The sequence below is a fragment of the Lepidochelys olivacea genome (assembly GCF_965140295.1).
Source record: "Lepidochelys olivacea isolate rLepOli2 genome assembly, chromosome: 2".
NCBI classification, from domain to species: Eukaryota; Metazoa; Chordata; order Testudines; family Cheloniidae; genus Lepidochelys; species Lepidochelys olivacea.
This window is the reverse complement of record NC_140412.1, coordinates 242,620,990-242,644,739: the sequence shown is the minus strand read 5'-3', so window position 1 is coordinate 242,644,739 and position 23,750 is coordinate 242,620,990. Positions and strand designations below refer to the sequence as shown.

General features: G+C 37.9%; 1 protein-coding gene across 13 annotated transcripts in view; it reads left to right on the top strand.

The window, feature by feature from the left end:
* Positions 1 to 23,750, top strand: part of PARD3 (par-3 family cell polarity regulator) — a 658,792-nt gene that overhangs the window by 618,445 nt on the left and 16,597 nt on the right. For all 13 annotated transcript variants that reach the window (XM_084618459.1, XM_084618465.1, XM_084618467.1 and 10 more), the window contains one exon: positions 21,621 to 21,741. In XM_084618459.1, coding sequence (XP_084474585.1) covers positions 21,621 to 21,741 — 121 coding nt within the window. The remainder of the gene's footprint in view (positions 1 to 21,620; positions 21,742 to 23,750) is intronic.

Below are 23,750 nucleotides of genomic sequence, written 5' to 3'. Positions count from 1 at the left end.
CACACACAAAGAAGGAAAGAAAATTGCTTGATAGTTTAGCTTTTTTATTTGCATCATGAAAGAAACATTAGGCAGGCTGCACTTCGTTTAAAGATTTTTTGGAAATGAATTGTACACTGAGGTGAGTTAGCTGAAGAGGAGGAAATGGTTTAAATTATCGGGTTGGGGGGTGTTTATAGGTGATTTAAGTGTAAGTGTTAGGTTAAATTTGTTTCTAGCAACAATACTGAAAATAACATAATTCATGCACCAATTATTTCCATTTACTGTGCTGCAAATACAATAGTTACAAATGATAGTATTTAACGTATACAACAATTTCTATCCTCAGCGTTCTTTTACAAACATTAATCTTTATAGCACCCTGTGAGGTAGATAAGTGGTGATGATATCTCCGTTTTATAGTTGGAAAAGCTGAGACACAGAAAGGTTAAGTGGCTTGCCCATGTTCACAAAGGGAGTGATTGTCAAAGCTGGGATTAGCTCTTAAGAGTTCTTGGTTCCCCCTACGGTGCTCAAATCCACCAACTTGTGGTACATCTCAAAAACAGAAAAGGATAAGGGAGTGATGTGAAAAAGCTCACTGTCTTGGTATAAGGCTGTCATGGAGTTCTGATGACCTACAAGATCAAAGCTCACATGGTTTGCTGTATCTCTATATCCTTATCTGGAGTTTCATTGTGTTGGTTCAACAAAGAAAGACACGATATATAAATAATATATGTGAGTAAATAATATAAAATGTGTGTCTGACTTCCTGTTAGGTTAAGTTTTCTTGGGTAAAGAGAGAGAAATGTTTTTTTTTTTTTTAAAACTATTGGATTTCAAAATAGTTGTGAGCAGCTCATTATTGATTTGTCATCATCATGCCATTAACTTTGGTTCCACAATTTCCTATTTACTAAAGTGCTTGCACTTTATGGCTGGTTTTTCAAAGGTGCCTAAGGCTATGTCTACACTACCGCAGTAAGTCAACCTATGCTACGCCTCTATTCACGTAGCTGGAGTTGATATACCTTAGGTTGAATTACTGTGGGGTCTGCACTGTGTCGGGACTTATCTTACTCTTCTTGTCGGGGATAGAGTACAAGGGCGTCTGGAGAGCGATCTGCGTCGATCCCGGCTGTAGTGTAGACATAGCCTACGAGAGTTAGTCCTCCAACTCTTATTGAAATTCAATGAGAGTTGAACACCTAACTCTCTTACGCTTTCTTGAAAATCCCAGCCCAAAAAGTAATGCCAGTATTTCACAGCAATAATCTACCAGTCATGAGATATCCTCTTATTATACCACTCGTGTGAGAACTGATTCCTTGCCGGTGTTGTTTGTATCATATACAGTGCAATTCCAATTAAGTGAAACTCCCACTTAAAAAGATACCCACATATTGACAGAGACGGAGTATAGAGGTATCGATCAATATATGATATGTAGGTATTTATCGGCTTACATTCACATAGGGGCATGGAGATATAAAGTATTTATTGATGAGTATGGGACAGCTTGTGTTATTCACAAGTAGGGAAGCCTCTAGTGAGTTTTCTGTCTTATTACATATATATATTCCAATAAAACCTTTTGTACATCCACACATCAGGTACTCTGAAATTATTTTAAAATGTTCTTTAGAGCAGGGTTCTTGACCTTTTTGAGCTCAAGACTCATTTGAAAATCTTGATGGTCTGTTATAACCCAGAGACCCAGAAGATACACCCAGACTCAGTGCCTCCCCACAGGAGTCCTTTGGGGGTAGAAAGTCTTGGAGCTAAGATTCCGGATGGTCTGACCATAGGTGAACAGTTAGGGAATCCCCCCTGCTGCACTGGCAACGGGGGGCAGGGGCACTGAGCTGAGACAACCCCCCAAAAAACACAGCACATCCCATTGACCATGGGAGGGAGAGGGCAAGGGGGGATTTGGTGACCTGGGGGTGAAGTGGGAGAGTTGGTGGGGGGGGCCTGTATGTATAATGAGAAAGCAATGAATGGCTGGGAGAAGGAAATGGAGGCAGAGTGGTTTGGGGGAGGGGCGGGGAGCTGATACATGCAGTCCCTACTTCCAGGCATGGGGAGCAGAGGGTAAAGGGGTGGGGTGGGTTTAGGGTCCTGGGGGGTAAAGTGGGAGGACTGGGGGAAGGAGTTGGAGGGCAGGAGAGTCGGGCATGTAGAGGGAAAAGATCTGGTGTGGGGGGCAGGATGGGTGGTATGAGAGGGGGAACCACCTGGCTGTGGTATGTGGGAGTTATTCTGAGGGGCAGAACAGGGGATATGGAAGATGAGGTGTTGCCCTGCTGGAGGGTGGGAGGTACATTTTGGGGGGCCGATACTTGCTGGAGCACATATTATCAGTGAACCATAGCGGAAGGCTGCTCTTCTCCAACCCATGAGAAGAAGGAGTAGATTAGAGGGAGCAACCAGGACCTCCAAAATTCCTACATTCCCAGCTAACCCTCCCCACGCCATATCCCAGAGTGACCTCGTGTTCAGCACAAACAGGCTCCAGATGCTCCCTCCCCACTCCTGTCCCGTTGGGTGGGCTGGGCTCAGCTCCCACTCCAAGAATTGCTATCTCCGGGGCTGCAGTGCTCCTCAGATTTCGCCTGGACCCCCTGATGCAGGGCTGGCTGGGACAAATTTGTGAGCGTGGTGGTGGTGATCTGGTGCATGGGGCCACAATGCCACTCAAATTTGGCCCAGCTGCGCTTCTCCCTTCCCCCCATCAACATGACATGGGGCGGCTGGACCAAACCAGAGCTGCACTGTGACCTCGTGCACCAGGTTGCAATGCCCAGAGTGGGGAGCCATTCCTGCGATCCTCTGATGCATTCTGGTTACCCGGTTTTGGGTTGTGATCTATGGGATGAGGATCTCTGCTTTAGAATCTTACATTTGTTTTTATTGATACGAATTATTTAGCCTTCCAACTGGAAAACAAAGTAGCCTCAGTTACCAATGTGTTTTCATTTCAAGGTCTAATATCTCACCGACTCCTAGGGCTAGAAGAAATGCTTTGTACATTAGCCCAGATTTCCAGCTCTCCAGTGGGATACAGTATCGCTTTCTAATCTGCATGGTTCAAGAAGCATCTGACATTTAAAATGCTCCTTAATCAACAAGTAGAATGTATCAACCCTTTACCTAGTGTAAGTGTAGTTTTTTTCTGAAGAGGAAGGAAAGAAAAAAACATTTAATCCAAGGCCTATTTTGTTAAAAATGGCAGCTGTTTGGAAGGTACTCAACTTGACAGAGAGTAGGTGGTGAGGGAAAAAGGTGCAAAATAAATGCAGTTCATTTTATGAGTTTGTAGTTTACAATTACAGAAATAAAGAAAGGTTTCAGAGTAACAGCCGTGTTAGTCTGTATTCGCAAAAAGAAAAGGAGTACTTGTGGCACCTTAGCGACTAACCAATTTATTTGAGCATGAGCTTTCGTGAGCTACAGCTCACTTCATCGGATGCATACCGTGGAAACCGTGAAATAAAGAAATTTATCATGACCACAGTGGATGGGTGGGTGGGTGTGTGCAAAAAAATAAGCACGTATCATTACCTCCTTAGATTTTTTTTAAACAGTCTGATGACCAGAGATCCTAGCAATCCATTTGCCATGGAAAAATGCAGAATTTGCATTTTTGTAGAGAATCTTTAGTTTTTACATTTTGTGAAAAAATTAAAACATATACAGTTGGCACCCCAATGATCTGATCTAATTGGGCCCAGGGCCAGATTAGATAATAAAAAAAAAATTGTAAACATATCAATAAAACATTGTATTCAACTGATACCTATATATATTGTGGCTAGGGAAACTAAAGTTCAGCGTTTCATTTTAATTGTGGATAAACACTTTTAAAACAGAAGTCTCTAAGAGTACAAAGACTCAGTGCGTAAAGATTTCTAAACTGCAGAAGGGGGAAATTTCACGTGTGTGTGTGTGTGTGTATATAAATAAATAAGATCATATGTCATGTTGTAATTTTGGTTTTGAGAAGAGGATATTATAGTACAAAATAAATGCAATCAATTTTACATATGCTGCTGCTGGAGCTGCATACTGCTGTATGCTACCCCTTACACTTAGCAAGTCTGTTTGTCAGAAGGCCCTTATTGTTTTATGTGTGAGAACATTAAGCTGCAATAAATTTATATACACAGCTGTTCCATTACTGCAGAACAAGTTTTATCTTCTAATAAATTGATGTTTCTTTTTAGTGTCAACTCAAACTAAAATTTACACTCAAGTAGGTGAACCCTTAACATCATACAATTAGTTCAATGCCACTAGTGGTAATAGAGGGGACACATCGCACACTGTACATCCCTTAAATGTATCAAGGAAGAAAAGTTTTGACTTCTGTTAATTGTTTCTTGAAAGCTTAACTGTGATTAAGAGCAGCTTTAATTGGAACAGGGAAAGAAATTATGACCTTTAAAACACATACTGCAAATAGCAGGTCTACATTTGCTATGAGCTGCACCATAAGGGAAAAGACTAAAAGCCTTCTTTTAAATATATATATATATATTATTGAATTGGTAGTTCTGTATGGAGTCACATTTAGGTTAATGGAACAGAAGCTGAGATTGCTCTGGACTTTGATTAATATTTCATTAATTCTTGGTAGAAGCCTCTGATTTGAAATTAAACTGGGTACTAATAAAAGAACCAATTCACCAAAGAGGTCACATAAATTTGACCTGCCATTATGAGAATTTAAATTAAATTGGCCTGAGTTTTGTTTTCTGTTTATTTTATACGTGCTGTGCATCAAGTGCAAGTAATTTGCTAGGGATGACAGAGTTGGGAAAAATGTCGCCTGAATTTGGCAGTTGTAATCAAGCCATAGCTGTAATATAAGACATGTCATTTGGTTTATTTAAAATAAATAGGATAGCCTAGTGAGTTGTATTGTTCTCTCAGTACACCTTTAACTCATAACAACAAGGAAAGGAACTACCTGTATGCGTCAAGTAGAATAGAATATATTCCTATATTTGTAATCAGTTAAATAGACATGTCTTAATGCTTAGTTGGATAGATTGCTGATGACATAGAATTGGGAAGGGTATACTATATAAGGAGTATGGATTAAGGTTACTTTTATTTGTGGTTATTGCTTAAAATGAGAATTTTATGATTATTTAATTCTCTATCTTAAAAGTTAAGGACCTGTTCTCCTTCCCTTTGCATCCATGTGCGGAGTCCCCAGTGCCTACAGAAGTGGGAAGGTCTCCTGCTGTCACACGTTCTGTTCTTTTCTCCCCAGACTGTGGGAGCACCTCCAGTTAGGCTCTGTACAAGAGCTGTTTAATCCAAGACTATATAGACTCATGCTGTCTCTCCTTCCATACTGTGGAACCACCTACGGGTAACTGCAGACAGTGGAGCCCCTGGGAACAGGGGTCCTGCAAAGGCCATGTTCTCCAGGGGACCAGGGAATTTGAAGGGGCCAGGTCATAAAGGGGGAGGTAAAGGGCAGTTTATGGATCCCCAGCATTTCTGGGTTAAGTGACCATAATCCCGGGCTTTTTCCCTGAGAAGCAAAGCATCATACAGTCCTCATGGAAAAATTCAAAGGAAATTGAGTTTAAATTCCATGAATTTCCTATCCTCTTAGTAGGTTCATCTCAATCATAAGAATGAAGCCCTATAACAAGATAGAAATAATAATGGTCCAAGTTCATTTCTGGGACCCATGCTTTTATTTTTGTTTCAGTGGGCAAATTCTAGTAGATACTATGGGAGTTTCCTTTCCTTTTTCAGGGAAGTAGCCACTGCAGGTGATGATATTACCCTGAGTTTAACAATGATAGCACATGAAATCTTGTAATACATTACATGGTAACTCTCTTTACTAGGTCATAACAGTCACTCATGACAAAGTTAACGTGTGACCTGTCTTGATACAACCTTGACTTAGTGTGTTACCATTGTGCCATAAACCTATTTTCCGTGAAGTTACTGTGAAGTTATTATTGACTATAATTTAACAAACTCATCAAGTTACCAGAGAGTAACCATTAACACTACTTCAGCATTTTGTGAATGTTTCTTTAGTCTATGTCATTGAAGAACTCATTATATAAATCATGATGCTAATTGTGTTGAGAAAGATAAAAAGCAAACTGGAATTCGTATAATTTTTCAGATAATTTGGAGGAGCTTCCTCTGAGGAATTTTTCACGTACCGTAAAGGAATTGATACATACTTAATTTTTAATAAATGTCAGCATTTTGTTAAACAGAAGATATACCTTTACTATATAAGCAGTTCAGTTCAAATAATTTCTTAGTCTGTATGCTTTCTAGTCTGTGGGGAGAGGGGCGCTCAGTGCCAATCAGGATCAAGAGCACAATTTTTCATAAAATGGTCCCAGTTCCACAGCATGGCCTTACAAATAACTACAGGCTCTAGGATGAAATCCTTCATCTTGGCCTTGTGCATCAAGACAAAGTAATTTGTGTCAGATCCCTGAGATCTGTTGGGTTAATAGTCTGCACATTTCCACTAGGGACAGCCCCTTCTTGACAGAAGAAACCAGAGGAAACTCCGAAAGAGTATACTGGCTCCTGTATATGTATTGGCATGTCAGGGTACAATCTGGCCCTCTGTTATTTATTTAATAACTATACTGCCTCTTGTGGTGTACATTTTTTCCTCCCACAGTTAGCTTTATAATATATTTATAAAGACTGACTTAACTGTCTTTTAGGAATTATAAAATGCTTTCAAGAACTGTTTGAATAATTCCAAGTTCTTCTCATCTGTGGACTGTCAGCCACAGAGCTCCTGAAAACACTTCATAATTCCAGAACGAGAGAGGCAGTAAAAGTCTTTTAAACATATGAATATTGATGGTAGCAAAAATATGATATTTTGGTGTTTTTTCTTTTCATAGAAACAACTTTACTGGATAGATCGAATGTGTAGACTATTCTTTTCCCAAGACAAGTACATTAAGTAACATTGATCTTTATTCATGAAATGGGATCAGAGGATTGTCTCAAATAAACCTTTCTGGACTCTCTAAAATAAGATAAAACAGGAAATTTCTGCTAAACATGATGACTTCAGGAGGATGGGGGAAAGGAGGAAAATTCTATAATCTGTTTGATCAGATTTAAGCACAAGAAGAGTCTTATGCAGTAATGTTAAAAATTAGAGAATTTATCAGTGAGCATTTGTAAATAGGATGTGGACTATAATACGGAGTAAATATACTTTTTAATACATTAAATGTATTAAATGAAAAGATGCTGTTTGATTTTCTATAAGAAGAACTAGAAAATAACTAAACTAAGTTGTTGAGTGATATAGCTCTAAATGGTTAAACATGGTATGATATGTAATTTCCTAATAGTCCAGGTAAAGCTGTTAGCTGTAGTGCACCCATTCCAGAAAATATCTCTTTAATTTTGTGTTTATCACAGGAGAACATAAGCTCACAATTTATACTTTGTTAACACTGGCTTCTTTAGTGGATATACCCTGATTTACACCAACTGAGGATCTGGCCAAGTATTGCATTTTATAGAACTGCACTTGTACTGTGGATACTATGTTTCATTCACAATAACGTGTATAATAGTTTCCATTTTAGGGAAGATGATGAATCATCAATAGATATAACATTTTTAAAATATTCAGAGAATAATTTCTGCTCAGTATACATGGACACAAAAACTCATCTTTTTAATAGTATTCAGAAGAGACTTTCTGGTGAGTACACATAGAAGAATGAAACATGCAGTTTAGACATTCTGAAAACGACAACTGATTTGCAAGGATATTTTTGCTGTTGGAGCTCGTGCGTGAATTTCTGAAATGGGAGAATAAATCCGGACACATTTTTACCAAACTCTAGAACAAAAGGCATTTTACATTCTCTTAGGAGCAGATCATCATCTGGAGTGAATTGACATAGACCCATTGACAGAGCTATGGCACTTTATACCAGCTGACGATCACCCCCATACAGAACCAATTCCTTACTGTATTTTGAATATGCAAGTTTCAACAGCAGCAGCAAAAACCCAACAACTATGCAGAACATTTTCATAACTTTATTTTAGCAACTGTCATATTTTACCACCCATTTTAATGGAAAGGCTATCAAAATAAAATAATATAATTCAAATCCAAGAGAGACAATATTAGGGTGACAATGACGTGATATCAATTGCGTATATTTTTTTTAACATGATGTCAAAACACAATGTCATCCTGAATCCATGGAGATACTATTATGATGTCAAAATGAAACATTATCAACACAAGTTGATGAAGACTATAAGAAAGGCAAAATGAAATGATATTAGTGCAAGTCTTTAAGATTATAATTTCAACATCATGTTAAGGGCATTTGACAGATTAAGTGGTATTATTTATTATACATTTTTCATTTCTGTTCATTGCAAAAATCCTGCAATTTAATAGCATTTGTTGAGATACCATTAAAGTTAAAAAACAAATGAGCAAAGCTAAAGAGGTTTTAACCACAGAACAGTTTACTTGCTAAGTTTCACATATAGTAGATGTAGTTGTACTATAATATATGGTTTTTCTGTAAGTGAGAATCATATGTTATAAGGCATTGTATTCTGTAAAAAACCACTCACGATGTAATAATTAAAATAAATTTGTACTTTGTATATAGCACTTACTTTGACTCGCAAAGCACCTTATAAAGGTGGGCATTACTTCTTTTGCAGTAGCCTGAAGCCCAGAGACTGTCAGTGGTAGGGACAAATCTTGACTCATAAATCTGCCTCCTACTGTATTGCTCAAGTGTTAGACAACGCTGCCACTCTCTTCAGGTTGCTACCTTCACGAAGCACAATTACAAAACCTCAGGCTTTGTTTCCTGTTGAAAAAGGAAAACCCCTTCGCTTTTTCATAATTTCCTCCAGGCTAGTCATCTTGGTGCCAGCTTTACCTCATGTTTTAGTAACTCTGGTTGTCCTAGATAAATCTCATTCCTGCTGCGGTCTGCCGTGATAAGAGGAATATGTGTACGTTGAAGTATCTTAAGTCTGTTTCTTGTTGGAAACATAAAGAAAAGTAACACAACGCAGAAGTAAAGTAGACTTATAACAGTTTCTAATCCAGTTTTCTTAAACATGGCAAAATCAACATTTCTCCTTCAGGACTGGGTCCTTCGCTGTACATGCCAAATAGGAATTTAAAAAGAAAAGTAACATTTAAGGTTTAAACACATTTAAACACAGAAATAATTTGCAGTCATCTTAACTGGCAAAACCTGCTTTTCAGCTCAAAAAAGAAAACTAGATGAATTAATTCTATTGAAGGTAACTCTTTCGACTGTAACATTTATGACAATTTGTAGTTTTAAATTATACGAGACAAAAGTAGTTATAATAAAGGATAAAAACAGTAAAGGAAAAGTGTCACGGTTTCACGGAAACTGCACCTGTATTCCCCCTTTATGGTCCCTCAAGGGTACCCCTCTAGCCTTCAAGCTCCCAGCCATCAAGTCCCTTGGGCACATTTCACTCTCTCCTGATGGGGGCTTCTTTAAGGCTGCACAGTTCCCTGCATACATTGTGATATTCCCAGCAAGACAGAGAGCCTAAAATGGAGGCTCTGTGGTTAGCTCTCTCTCTAGAAGAATGACCAGTGTATTACCCACGGTTGTAAGTTACCACACAGCTCTTTCTATTTATTCTTAAGGTAAAAGCATAACAGAGAAAATAATAAAAACAATAACATTTCTATATGCATGCTAATAGCTTACCAGGGTCACTCATCAGTTGTAGGGGCTCAGTAAGCCAAAGTCTTTCCGACCCTTCCCTATGAGTTGGGGCCCTCGTTGGACTGGAAATCCTATCTGTTTGCTGGATCAGAAAGAAGGCCCTGAGTCAGTTTAAACTCAGGCTATTCATAAGGGCTGTCGATTAAACGCAGTTAACTCACACGATTTAACTCAAAAAAGTTAATCGCCGTTTTAATCGCACTGTTAAACAATAGAATACCAATTGAAATTTATTAAATATTTTTGGATGTTTTTCTACATTTTCAAATATATCGATTTCAGTTACAACACAGAATACGTGTACAGTGCTCACTTTATGTTATTATTTTTATTACAGATACCTGCACTATAAAAATGATAAACAAAAGAAACAGTATTTTTCAATTCACCTCATACAAGTACCGTAATGCACTCTCTTTAGTAGGAAAGTGCAACTTACAAATGTAGATTTTTTTTTGTTACATTACTGCACTCAAAAAAACAATGTAAACTTTGGAGCAGGGGTGAGCAAACTGCAGCCCGCCAGCCATTTTTAGCAGGTCCTCGAGCTCCCGCTGGTGAGCGGGGTCTGGGACTTGTCCCGCTCCGGCGCTCCAGCTGGGGTGCAGAATCAGGGGCCACTCCTGGAAGCTGCGGCATGGCCCCCTTCTGGCTCCTATGCTTTCCAGTGGCCCCACTCCAATGGCCCCCTTCAGCGCTCCAATGGGAGCGGCAAGGGTGGTGCCTGTGGAGGGGGCAGCGTGCAGAGCCAACTGGCTGCGCCTCCGCATAGGAGACGGAGAAGGGACATGCCGCTGCTTCCAGGAGGTGCTTGAGGTAAGCGACACCCAGAGCCTGCACCCCATAGCCTCTCCCCCTGCCCCAGCCCTGATCCCCCTCCTGCCCTCCAAACCCCTCAATCCTAGCCCTCATGCACCCCAAACTCCCCAACCACAGCCCCACCTCAGAGTGCACAGCCCCAACCAGAGCCCTCATCCTCACCCTCTCCCGCACCCCAAACCCCAACTTTATGAGCATTCATGGTCCCCCATACAATTTCTATTCCCAGATGTGCCCCTCGGACCGAAAGTTTGCCCACCCCTGCTTTAGAGTCTAAAAGTCTACTCAGTCATACTTCTTGTTCAGTCAATTGCTAAGGCAAACAAGATTGTTTAAATTTACAGGAGATACTGCTACCTGTTTTCTTAGTTTCAATGTCACCTGAAAGTGAGAACAGGCATTCACATGGCACTTTTGTAGTCGGCATTATAAGGTTTTTACATGCCAGATATGCTAAATATTTGTATGCCCCTTCATGCTTCAGCCACCATTCCAGAAGATATGCTTCCGTGCTGATGACACTCATTAAAAAAATGCGTTAATTAAATTTTGACTGAACTCCTTGGGGGAAAATAGTATGTCTCCTACTCTGTTTTACCCACATTCTGCCTTATATTTCATGTTATATCTTTCTTGGATGATGACCCAGCACATGTTGTTCATTTTAAGAACACTTTCGCTGCAGATTTGACAAAGCAAAGAAGGTATCAATGTGAGATTTCTGAAGATAGGTGCAGCACTGAACCAAAGGTTTAAGAATCTGAAGTGCCTTCCAAAATCTGAGAGGGACGAGGTGTGGAGCATGCTTTCAGAAGTCTTAAAAGAGCAACACTGTGATGCAGAAACAACAGAACCCAAACCACCAGAAAAGAAAATCAACCTTCTGCTGGTGACATCTGACTCAGATGATGAAAGTGAATATGAGTCAGTCTGCACTTCTTTGGATGGTTATCGAGCAGGACCCGTCATCAGCATGGACATATGTCCTCTAGAATGATAGTTGAAGTATGAAGGGACATAGGAATCTTCAGTGCATCTGGCACCAAGATATCTTGCTACACCGGCTACAACAATGCCATGTGAATGCCTGTTCTCACTTTCAGGTGACATTGTAAACTAGAATCGGGCAGCATTATCTCCCGCAAATGTAAACAAACTTTCGTCTGAGTGACAGGCTGAACTAGAAGTAGGACTGAATGGACTTGTAAGCTCTAAGGTTTTACATTGTTTAATTTTTGAATGCAGTTGTTTTTTGTACATAATTCTACATTTGTAAGTTCAACTTTCATGATAAAGACATTGCATTACAGTACTTATATGAGGTGAATTGAAAAATATTATTTCTTTTGTTTTTTTCAACACAAATATTTGTAATAAAAATAAATATAAAGTGTGCCCTATACTCTATTGTAATTGAAATCAATATATTTGAAAATGTAGAAAACACATCCAAAAATTTCAGTAAAAGGTATTCTATTATTGTTTAACAGTGTGATTAATCATAATCGCGATTAATTGACATTAATATTTTTAATCGCTTGCTAGCCATACTATTAATCAAAATTCCTTTCTTTGTCTATTGGCCTCTGGAGAATTCAATTTGAACTCATATATGCAAGCCTCTGATGTTAATTCTCTGGAGGTGTTGCAACCTGAGTGAATTTGCCTAATCATCCCCCACTGTTCTTAATTCCTGGAGGAGTAGGGGTTACCGTTCCCCATGGAAGTCCATACAATCCCAGGCCAATAATGATGAATAAACTTAATACAGTAAGTTCTCCCAAAGATATTGCAGGAAATTACTATATCAGTCACTAAAAGTATTTTAGTAAATACGTTTCAGGACCAATGTGATTTTACGCAGAAATAAAGGTGTTTTGATCAACCAAGTTTTTAAAGATTTTTTAAGAAGTCTTCATATGCAAATATTTATATATTTTAATCTTAATTAGTTTTTCTTCTAATCAGTATATAAAACTAGGAGGTTAATTTCATAAGAAAGAAGTATCTATAGGAAATGCATGTAGGCATGAATTCAAGTAATCAGACTTACCTTTGATTTCCATTTTTTTTTTGCTGGTTGATTCAAGTGGAGTATTGCTGGTTTCATGAGAGCTGGTGAAAATTTTCAAGATGGTCCAACCCAAAGCCTTGATCGCAAATGTCCCCAGACTTTAGAAAATTTTAGGTGTGATCATGAATCTTAACTCAGCAGCTAGCCCCCTTCTGATATTGCACCTTCTGAAGTTTATCCCAACACTACCCTGGATTTTAGTGGGAGTGGAATCAATACGCATAATGGCAACTGGATCTGAACACTTCTGAAGTTTGGATCAGCCTCTGAAATGCTTGGGCCCATGTCAATGTTTTAAAATAGACTGTTTCCCATCTGGTATATGGAAATTAATCTGTCATTAGTGAGAAAGGGAGAAGGTACAAACAATGAAAATATTAGTTTGGGATTTATATGTAAATATCCCACAGTTAAAGAATTAAAATAATTGTACTGGAATTTGATTATGGAGTGGTAAGGGAATGGGGGACTATCTCTAATATGACCATGTGAATACCGTGCAATGTTGTATCATCAAAACTGTTCAGGTCCTTCAATTAAATTTGTATTGCTATATTACTTTACTAATTAACAGATTCCAAGGTAAGAAGGGACCACTATGATCATCTAATCTGACCTCCTGTATAACACAGGTCGTAGGACTTCCTGAAAATAATTCCTGGAGCATATCTTTTAGAAAAACATCCAATCTTAATTTTTAAAATTGCCAGTGATGGAGAATCCACAATGACCTTTGGCAAATTGTTCCAGTGGTCAGTTACTCTCACTGTTAAAAATGTATGCCTTATTTCCAGTATGAATTTGTCTAGCTTCAACTTCCAGCCAGTAATATGGTCCTTGACATTGTGGTTTTATTACTTTTATTTTTTTAAACAAAGATTTCATTTTTACTGAAAGCAAATGTGCATTTCAGTCTAGAGAAAATACTATTTGTTTTTCATATACACAACACCACGATATAGAATTTTTTATGGATCATTTCAGTGGTTAAGAGAAAAAACAATCAATCAAAAAATGCTTTTCCGTTCTCTAATATACTTTCTAGCAGTTCGCTAAGCATGACATAGAACCCCGCTGACCATATAAAGAAAATAAGCTTGTTGACGTTGAAAGAGAACTAAAGGGTACAGTTCAGATATGTAAATAAAAGTATGCACTAAAATTTCATGTTGAAATTTGCTGATGACTTTAAAATCAATTGTATAATCAGAATCACTTGCTCTGTGAACACTGAATGCATCCGATGAAGTGAGCTGTAGCTCACAAAAGCTTATGCTCAAATAAATTGGTTAGTCTCTAAGGTGCCATAAGTCCTCCTTTTCTGTGAACATAATTTATTTGTAAGTATTTAGGCCCCCATCCTGCAGAGACTTAGGCCTGGTCTACATTAATAATTGTGCTACTATTCCTATGTCAGTTAATGGTGCAATTTTTTTACTCTACATAGCTATGCCGGTATAAGACCTACTGTGGACGCAGTTAAACTAGTGGGCCAACCGGCATAAACTATAGTGGTATAAGCACAGTTATACTGGAATTACCATGTCCAGCTAAGAGCGTTTCATCAGTTAAATACACTGGTGTAACTATAGCAGCAAAGCCCTCCTAGAGGAGACAAGGCCTTCCACACAGCATCCTATGGAGATTAATCATATGTACGGTTACCTGCATCGGACTTTGCAGGACTGGATCCATCATCAAAAAGATATTGCTTTCAATGTTGGTGTAGGAAAATATTTTGAAGTTCACAGACTGCCTCTCACCCCTTCTCTAGCATATTTTTTATGCTTCATCTGTGGTCAAGAAGACTAATCTCTCCTATGCTGATCTCTCTCATACTGATCACCTGTATTTTACACCATTGAGGGATTTGTTGATTCTTCTCATGGGTTCATCTACCTCCCCCTTAATATTCTGAAAGGGTCTTCCCTTGAGTCAAATGATTTACATTCTCTTTTCTATATTTTTTTTAAAAATAGTAAATCATAATAGTATGTTAAAAAATTAAAAATAAGGAAGTGTTTTTTTTTACTCTGGCATTTTAAACAAAATCATCTATGGCCATGACTGCAGCAGACTTTACAGTTGTTTATGATTTGAAATTGGCTTGGATTGTTTCTGTACAACCTCACAGCTCTAAAGTAAGGATTAGACTTCGAAATAGCCCAGTTGCTTAATATCTGAATTCACATGTTTATTGCAGGCTTCTAAAATATTTGCTTTTTAGTCAAAGAATTCCCCTGAAATGCAAAACAGAATTTCTGTCTCCCACATGTGAGCTCTGACAGGCTAATAAGGAAGAAAGATGGTCGCAATAAAAGGGGTCCTGGGTGCATTCCTCAGATTTCACTGGTTGTAAAATGATGGCCCTGCTACAAAATGACCACATAGGGGTTGGAAGTGAAAACTAGTCTTGAGAGTTTGAAGAGTCTGCTGAAGTGACCTCCCTATCAGCTATAAAATATCCAGAGGACTAGAGTTATCACATCAAAAGCAAATGCCATATTAACAGCTTTGGAGACCACCATTTTAACCCAGAGAATAGAGCTGTGTATTTTTAATTTGTGATGATTTACTACATTGAAATTGGTGTGAAATGGACAACAAATCACAGTGTCAAAATCTGGAAATGACTTTTATCAGCTGAAGGAAGTTGAGTGCCTTCTGGGATTTGCATAACTTTCTCATAATACTTTTCATTTTAGAGATGATGCTTAAAACTGTGAAAGTAAACTGGAAAAGTCATCAAACTTCCTAAGTAGCTGATTTCACACATACACACTGACATATATCCTAGTATTTATAGCCTTGTTTTGATGGGAATTAATATACCATTGTGTGTGTGTGTATATATATATGACTGGGGTAAAATGTGAAGAGATCTTGCTTGTCATATTAAGCTGATCCCTGAGTTTAGCTACATTTTAAAAAGTACAAACATGAAAGGAGATATTATTCTCCGTATTCACTTTGCAAATATGAAATGGCAGAGAGGGGCTTTTGTAACTCTGTATATGGTAGAAATAAACTAAGATTGAAAAAGATCTGTGAAAGAAAATTCAAATGGGAGGTATACCCTTCAACATGCAAGAAGCTGTCCCTGTTAGAAACTAACTTTGCATACATAATTAATTTGAGCAACACATTCAGTCTCTACAGCTACAACAGAAATTGAATTCAGGTGTTTGCTGAACATATGGGGGATTTACTGTGAATTTATGACCTGTGGTTTGAGTGTAAAACCCCAAGATACTAGCTGATAAAACTTAATGAAGCTTGTGCAGAGAAGCTATTTTTATTTGAATTTTAGTAATTGATACATTTTCTTCTTTAAACACCTTCCCCCTTGCCCCATGTCTCATAAATTCTTTGGAACTTGCAGAAAACAGGAGCAATAAAAGACCCACCTTCCTAAGTCCCGTTCCATAGTACCTTTACAACTGTTGGTATTTAAATCCGTTTGTGACACACTCATCTGACCCTATTATAACACACACTGTTGAGTTGTGATCACATTAAGAAAAGGAGTACTAGTGGCACGTTGGAGACTAACCAATTTATTTGATCAGTGTTACTCCTTTACACGATGCAACCCTATGTTAGCCCCATTTGCACATCCAGTACTATGCTGCCTAGCCATGTAAGTGCACTCTGGGAAAATCTGTGCCTATATTCCATAATGCCTCTGAAAGTGAGGGTGAGGAGGACACGCACACAAAATGGCACCAGTGGCATGTGGGACTATGCATTCTGGATACCTGCAGCACAGACTGCTAGACAGAAGGATGACTGACCAAACTAGTAACACAGACATGCTTAGGGAGTTCCAGCTAGATTGATGGAAGACAGAAGGACTATTAACTACCTAGCTTACCAACCAAGTATTAACCATATTGGGTCTAGATACATCCATCCATGTCACTCGCTGTTTATAAACTCACTTAGAACTTGTAGAATAGTGGGCTGCATGGTCTAGTTTAGCATTAACCTTAAAGTTAAATCCAGGAATGTTTTTCATGCCATTTTACCATATGTCCTCATCTTTTTTGCAACAACATGACAGTTGCTGTTTAGTCACCTGTTTGAGTGATTTGAGACAAGCCCATCTGCTTTGAATGAGTGCTGTTGTGGGAAAGGTATTCTAATTCCATTAAATTTAGTGGAAGCTTTTACAGTGGATTAACACTGCCCTAGCACTGTTCCTCTATTTTATCCTGCCCTAGCAATGAAGACAGGTCCAATTTAATACACGCTCAGCTAGTTCTGAACTTTGGCAAGCATATATTGGGCAAGCTAATGCATTGCCCCAAGAGTGATAACGCCATTAATAACCAATGAGGCAACCTTTTAAAATTCCTGGGAACACATTTTCTACTTGCTTCTACCTGTGGCTAGAGAGATATCAAACTCTTGATTTTTAAAGTAACATAAGAAAGTTTAAGTCAGATGAGTATTCTGTCTAAACTTAAAGAAATGTGATTAGTACAAGTAGTTATGTTTGCTCGCTAGCTTGCCATGATTAGGAACCCAGTTATTACATTTGTGTTTTATAACTGCAATCGGGAGATCTAAGCAGCTAGCTAGATCATGGAATACCAGGCAGCTCCAATCCATGTTGAAAAATTTCAAGGTGTAAGAAACATTGTTAATTTACTAACCTTTTGGTTATTCTAGCTGGGTTGTTACAGCCTGGCGGTGGTGGTGTTAGGACCCTTTTTCCTCCTTTTTCAGGCCAATGAATTTTTCCAAAGCTTTAGTCATCCCTGTTCAGAAGCTTCTTTGTATCCACTTTATCACACTGACAATGTCTGTTTTGAAAGGATTACAGCTCTGTACATCAATGCATGACATCACAGTGAGACATTGCTTAATGATTTGAGACTCTTATGGTCATTGCTGTGGCTGACTGTTACTGAAAATATGTGACAGGTCTGGTCTATATGAGCTTTGCTTGCAGTTGCTTTTTTTTTTTTTTAGCCCATGCAGGTGACTGTGTTTTAAGTAGTATACATGAAAGAGCCGACTGTTAAATGTACCATCTGTAGTCAAAAGATAACTAAAGGCCACATGCAGAACTGGTGTAAACAGGCCCAACTCCGTTGCAGCAAATGGAATTGTGCTGGCTTACACCAGGGCTGAGTTTGGCCCTGAAAACTTTCCTCTTGATTTTGTTCAAGAACTGTTAGTAATTGGAGCAAGGGGAAATTTAATTTATCTTCACAAAAACTGGGTTCTCACAAGTAGCTGATCCTGTGAGGTGCTGATTGTCTTCTGCGAAGTTGTGGGCACCCTCTCTTGAAGTAAATTGCAGCTGAGTGAAAGGTTTGTAACAGCAGCACAAACTAGGCAATAGCTGGTTTATTATACAAAGCTGAAACTCAGTCCAACTTCACATATGCCAACTTTCAAATAAACCAAGGCTAAGTTTCTAGTTAAACTCCTTCCTCCCCATAGATAATTCTGGACAGTTTGGATTGAATTGGCTTTTAAATTTTGGGTTCATGTGAATGCAAAACACAAACGAAAATGTAAGATAGTGCTTATAAGTAAGCCACTCTGGCTATTACCCATCCTCAACCAGTACTGGTTCTGTACAAGTTCCCTCCAGCAAAGGAGAATTTTAAGCAGCCTGGGACAAAGCTTCTCTCTCCTAGAGTACTTTCTAGAACTTGCTAGGTTATTTATTATTCATTAAGTGCTATACAAGACTAACATAAAGACAGTCCTTGCCCCAAGGAGCTTGAGGTCTATAAGGCAGCCATAGATTAGACAACACACACACTGGAAGACACAGGAGAGAAGTAATTTTAGAACAGTTTTGTGTGTGTGGTTTTATGTTTCTGTTTCATTTATCTAATTTCTTTCTTGTTTTTTCACTTCCTCATGGAAGAAATGCATGAATGTTCAAGAAGGCTTTTGCTGAGGATAGGGTTTTCTCGTGGCTTACTGGTCATTTTATGCATAGAAGCATGCAAAGATGGGAGCGGGTGAAGGAAACAAAGGAGCTGATGGTGGAATTAAAAAGGAGAGGAGAAAGGTGGAAAGAAACGAGCTTGGGTGGCAGGCCATGGTGGAGTTGTGCAGGGCCTTGAAGACAAGAATGAAAAGTTTAAACTTGATATAATGGGCAAGGAGATCACTGGAGTGATTCAAGAAAGGGGCATAGTGCAGGGCTAAGAATGAAAACAATAAAATAAAAAAGAGGCAACATGTGCTCCTCCTCAACCCTCCCCCCCACCAAAAAAAATCTGTCCTTCCCTTAAAGGTTTCTTAAATCCACCTCCCTATTTTATCCTAACATTCCTCCAATTCCCCATCTTCTCTCTTATTTTTTTTAAAGTTTTTTAAATAATATATGGTCACTTGATCTCATTTATTCTGTATCTTTGTGACTTTTTGTGCACAAGGAATTTTGGGTGGCAATTGTGCTGGGAGACTGAAGTGATTTTGTTCTTTAATGATCTATTTTTTCAGTGAAATAGTCCTAGAGCTCCATCCCCCACCTCTCTCCATTTTCTAATTTTAGATTTTGTCCCTCACTTTTTCAGTAGGGAGTAGAATAGAAAACATGTGGAAGGTTTTTCTTGTCTATCTGTAGCAAAGCCATTAGTAACTTGAATGCTTCTCTTAAGTCAGCTTGACATTTTCTTTATGCAATTATGTACAATGTATCCTTTTTAGAGTTTTTGGAGAAGTTATTCATAAATCCTGCGGTCCTCCTTACCCTCCATTGCTCCATCTCATTCCAGTGAAAAGACGACCAACCCGCTGAGCATACAATTCCAGAGGAGGCTTAACCATTATCGTTTACAATACCTTTATTGATTATTTTGTGTGATATTCAACTGTTGATGGAATTATTTTTAACAGCATCCATAGAATGAGCCAAAGTTTTTTACAGTATGTTTTCTACAATAACCCCTTCACCCATTTTGTGGTTAATAGAATGCCTTAATTCCATTTAATCTGTGGACTCTATTTTGGCTTATTGTCCCAACACTTTAGCACAAGCTGCCTTACTGCAGTACTTTTTCTTACCAATAAACAGAGTCAGCTCTTTATTGTCATGCCTTCTTTCCTGCTGTGCCCCCAAGAGGCTAATCCCCTCAGTTCATTCAGTGGCTCTCTTATGCTGTTGTCTGTTCTGCGTTTGAAATGAACCACATCTTCTGACTGATGAGCTCCCTCATATTCATTGATCATTTAAAGTACATCAAGTGGCCTAACTGGAGCTACTTGCTAATCTCTTTTTACCACAACTAAATGGTGTTGCACACACAAAATATTCTTACCTCTTAAAGCCATTAAAAACATGTCAGCAAGTCTGCATGTATTTTGCATTGCATCTTATACATACTCTGCTACTATATTGCTTGTTTGTTATGGTAAGAATCTCTAGTTTTGAAAATCAGCAAACTATACCAAAAATATTTTGTACTTGTATTGAACTGTGCCAATTACAAAAGTCAAAGTGCATGGTATCACTGCAGATTAACACAGACAAGAGCTGTACAGCTCCAACAGGACTGGGGGAGGTGACATGACCTGAGAAATCTATAGTCTTCAAGTCCCTCCCACCAGAGGGGATAGAGCGGGGAAAACTCCGGAAGTGAGACTTCAGAATTTCTTCCCCCTCTGATTTTTTTTCCTAAGGAAGGGGATGATCTGGGATTTGTGTGCATTGTGCTCTTTCTATGTACAGTGTCTAAGTCTACATATCTATGGAATTATTCTTCACTGTTTCTCTTTAGCTTTCTCATTTGAAACAATGTAATAATATAACATTTTTTCATCAGCACTTTTAACAGAAGGCAATAAATGCAGAGTTTTAGAGCCCCAGAATAAGAGATTAAAATGGAGAAAGAATTGCTTCTGGTTAGCCTTAATATAAAAGATTTGTTTGTCAGGCATCCTACAATTCCCACATCAAAAACTCTGAAGTAGGCTAGAAGGGGGCGGGGGGGGGGGGGGAAGAGAAGTGAGGGAAGACCAGAGAAGCTGGAAAAATGGCAATGAGATTAATGAATATCCACTTTTCTATCTGCTTTATTAAACTAGCCGTTCCTGTGCATATTTCATGATGGTTTCACATAAATCAAGCTTAAAATGTACTTTGGAGAGGGGATTACCTGTTACTGCCATTATGGAAAATTTATGGTTTTAAATAGTTCAAGTCTGCGTATGACTGTACATAAAAAAAACTATAATGTTATTCAATCTTCCACAGAATACTGGAATGTCACAGGATGTCAACAAGCCTGTAACCTGAAAGTGTTTTTGTGAGCCTATGGCCCAGCTATGTTCTTGAATATTGTACTGTCAAATATTTTTAATTTTACTTTTCCATTAGGCTTTTAATGATATCAAAATATCAGTTTAAAAGACTTGTTAGAAACAGAACTAAGGGCTGACAGGTTCTTATTGATTGGAAGAAAATAATCAAATCGTGTGTAGACAGAATTTCCAAATATCATAAATTAATTTGATGAAACTAAAGATCTGACATCAGTACTATAGATTGAATGGTGAATGAGTATCTCCCATGTTTATTAAATATTAGTGGTCATTATGGCAATTTTTCTATATGTTCCTTATTTTTAATCTACGAGTTTGTCTGATGCGAATGAATATTATTCTTTGTACTTTATAATCTCTGTGGTAACATTAACTGTAGAAGTGCCAATTTGCTTTGATGAGTTTAGAAATTGCATTTTAAAATTGCCTGACTAGTCTTATTCTCATTCTGTTTGAAAATTTCTTTTAAAGCTGCAAACAGCATTAATAATAAGAACAAATGGAAGAACATTTTATTTAATGCCTGCAACTTGTTTTAAAATTCTTTCATTACTTCTAAAGTAGTGTCATTTCACAAGAAGCTGCCATTTTCCTATTAACCAAATTTCACATATTATGGTTCTAAAGTGTGTTCATCCTTTACCTCCTCCTCCTTTTAGCAACAGATCAACTCCTAGCAATCATGACCGGATACAGCGTCTGAGGCAAGAATTTCAGCAAGCAAAGCAAGATGAAGATGTGGAAGACCGCAGACGTACCTATAGTTTTGAACAACCGTGGGTGAGTGTTTAGATTCTCCATATACTGGACAAAGCTCCCCCTCCCCCCATGTACATTAAGTACAGCCATTTCAGCTGTGGTCTTTAATCCTGCATGCAACAAAGCAATGTAGATCCAAGCTCCTCTGACCTTTTAACTCCTGACCTTTCTCTTATCTCCATCTGCGGTCCATTGTTGCTAATTTCATTTTATATCATGCTCAGCCATCTGTCCATTGTGTAAATGGTATCATTTGCTCTGTGACAAAATACAACTCAGTTTCTCATCACTGTGAGCTAATTTATAGTTCAGTTGGTATCTAAAGGAGGGGGAGTTGTCTGGACATTTTCCATAAATAGGTAATTTTTCACTTCTCAAACTGGAGAGATTCCATTGCAATATGGATATATTCGTGAAATACAAGCTGGACTGGATGGAAAGACTGTGTATATATCAAATGAATGCCTGAAAATATTGAGGTCCTTGTGAGGCATTATCACGGGTTGAGATTAATTTTTTCCTTATGAAAAAAATTACATGTATTTTCTCACTAAAATGAAGAGGTACATATCCCAATTGATCTTTTAAATCCTGTTCATGCTGATGTAGCAAGGGGATACAATTATGTAAATCTATATACTTTCCTTGTTTACCATAACTGAATCAGTCAATTTGTTTTTGAATCGGTTATGGTTCTTAAATTAGGATTCTTTAAATATCTGTGGCAAATATTTTTATCTAGATTATTTTTTATTAAAATGTCACAATAAAGAAAATGAGATTGGTGTCAACCTGTTCCAGAAAAGAACAGCTGTATCTTGAAGCCAATACAATACATCACAATTCCAAAAGTCTTGTACGTTGGGTGGTATTCTTGTTGTTAGGCTTGGAAGGATTAGAATTTTACTGGTAAACGATGATAAACATCAATTTCACCATACACACACAAATTGATAAAAAATTCCATTGATGATAATAGAAATTTACAGATAGGCAAAGTAAGAAAAGTGTTGCTTGAGAACTTATTAGAGTTTGATTCTAAGGCTGTTTACTTTGTACATTTTGACATTTGCTGTTGACAGTTTGTGTTTTAATGGTTATAAAACTTTAACTTTTTGAATCTGAACATCTACTGTCATTAAATCATTATTGTCTGACTGCCCCCTCCCATAATTTCCTGCAACTGTGAACATTTAAATAGATAAAGATAGGGGAAAAAATAGAAGAAAAGAGAGAGAATAGAAAAAAATGCTTAAAACCCATACCTTTGCTCAATTATCTATATTTAAGTAGATAAAAATAAACATCAATATTATTTGTTGAAATTGTAAAAAAATGAAAATTGAATTCTGCCAAACCTACTTTGTAGTACTATAATGTACACTGGGCTGATGTGGAAATACCCAGAGATAAATTTCACTGAGTATGATAGTTATTTGTGATAACATAAGTAAAATCATAGATGTGCACATTAACTCTGTGTCTGTGATGGTGAATATAGAACTGACATGTTTACATGCAGTTTAACCTTTGTGCCCTCGTCCTTCTTCAGTGCATCCATTTGAAATTGTGGTGTTTTTAACATGCAGCATGGAAAGGAACAAAGGTAAAAGTGTCCTTAAATGACCTAAAACTGCTGAGAATACTGGATAGGCTTCTCTTTGCCACGATGGAAAACCTTAACCTTCTCTGAAACAGAATAAATAAAATGCACATTTTATTTTTTTCATTACCAGATGTTTTTCATATGAAGCGGTGAAGATAATCTGATACCCCATTTCTGTTGTACTAAGATTTTGAGGAGATAGAAGGTTGGGAATTGGGAGTATTTGTCCATACTGAATATCCACTGTTTCTTAGTCTCGGAATGAGAGATCGAGCAGAGTTCTTGGGAAAAGTGTTTTATGAGAAAAACTTGCACTCTTGAAGACTTGGGAACTTAACTACTGAAGGTCATTGGGCCAAATTGTTGTATATCTAAATGCCATAGCAACTTTAGACAGACAACTTGGCTTGTATTATAGTTTCCA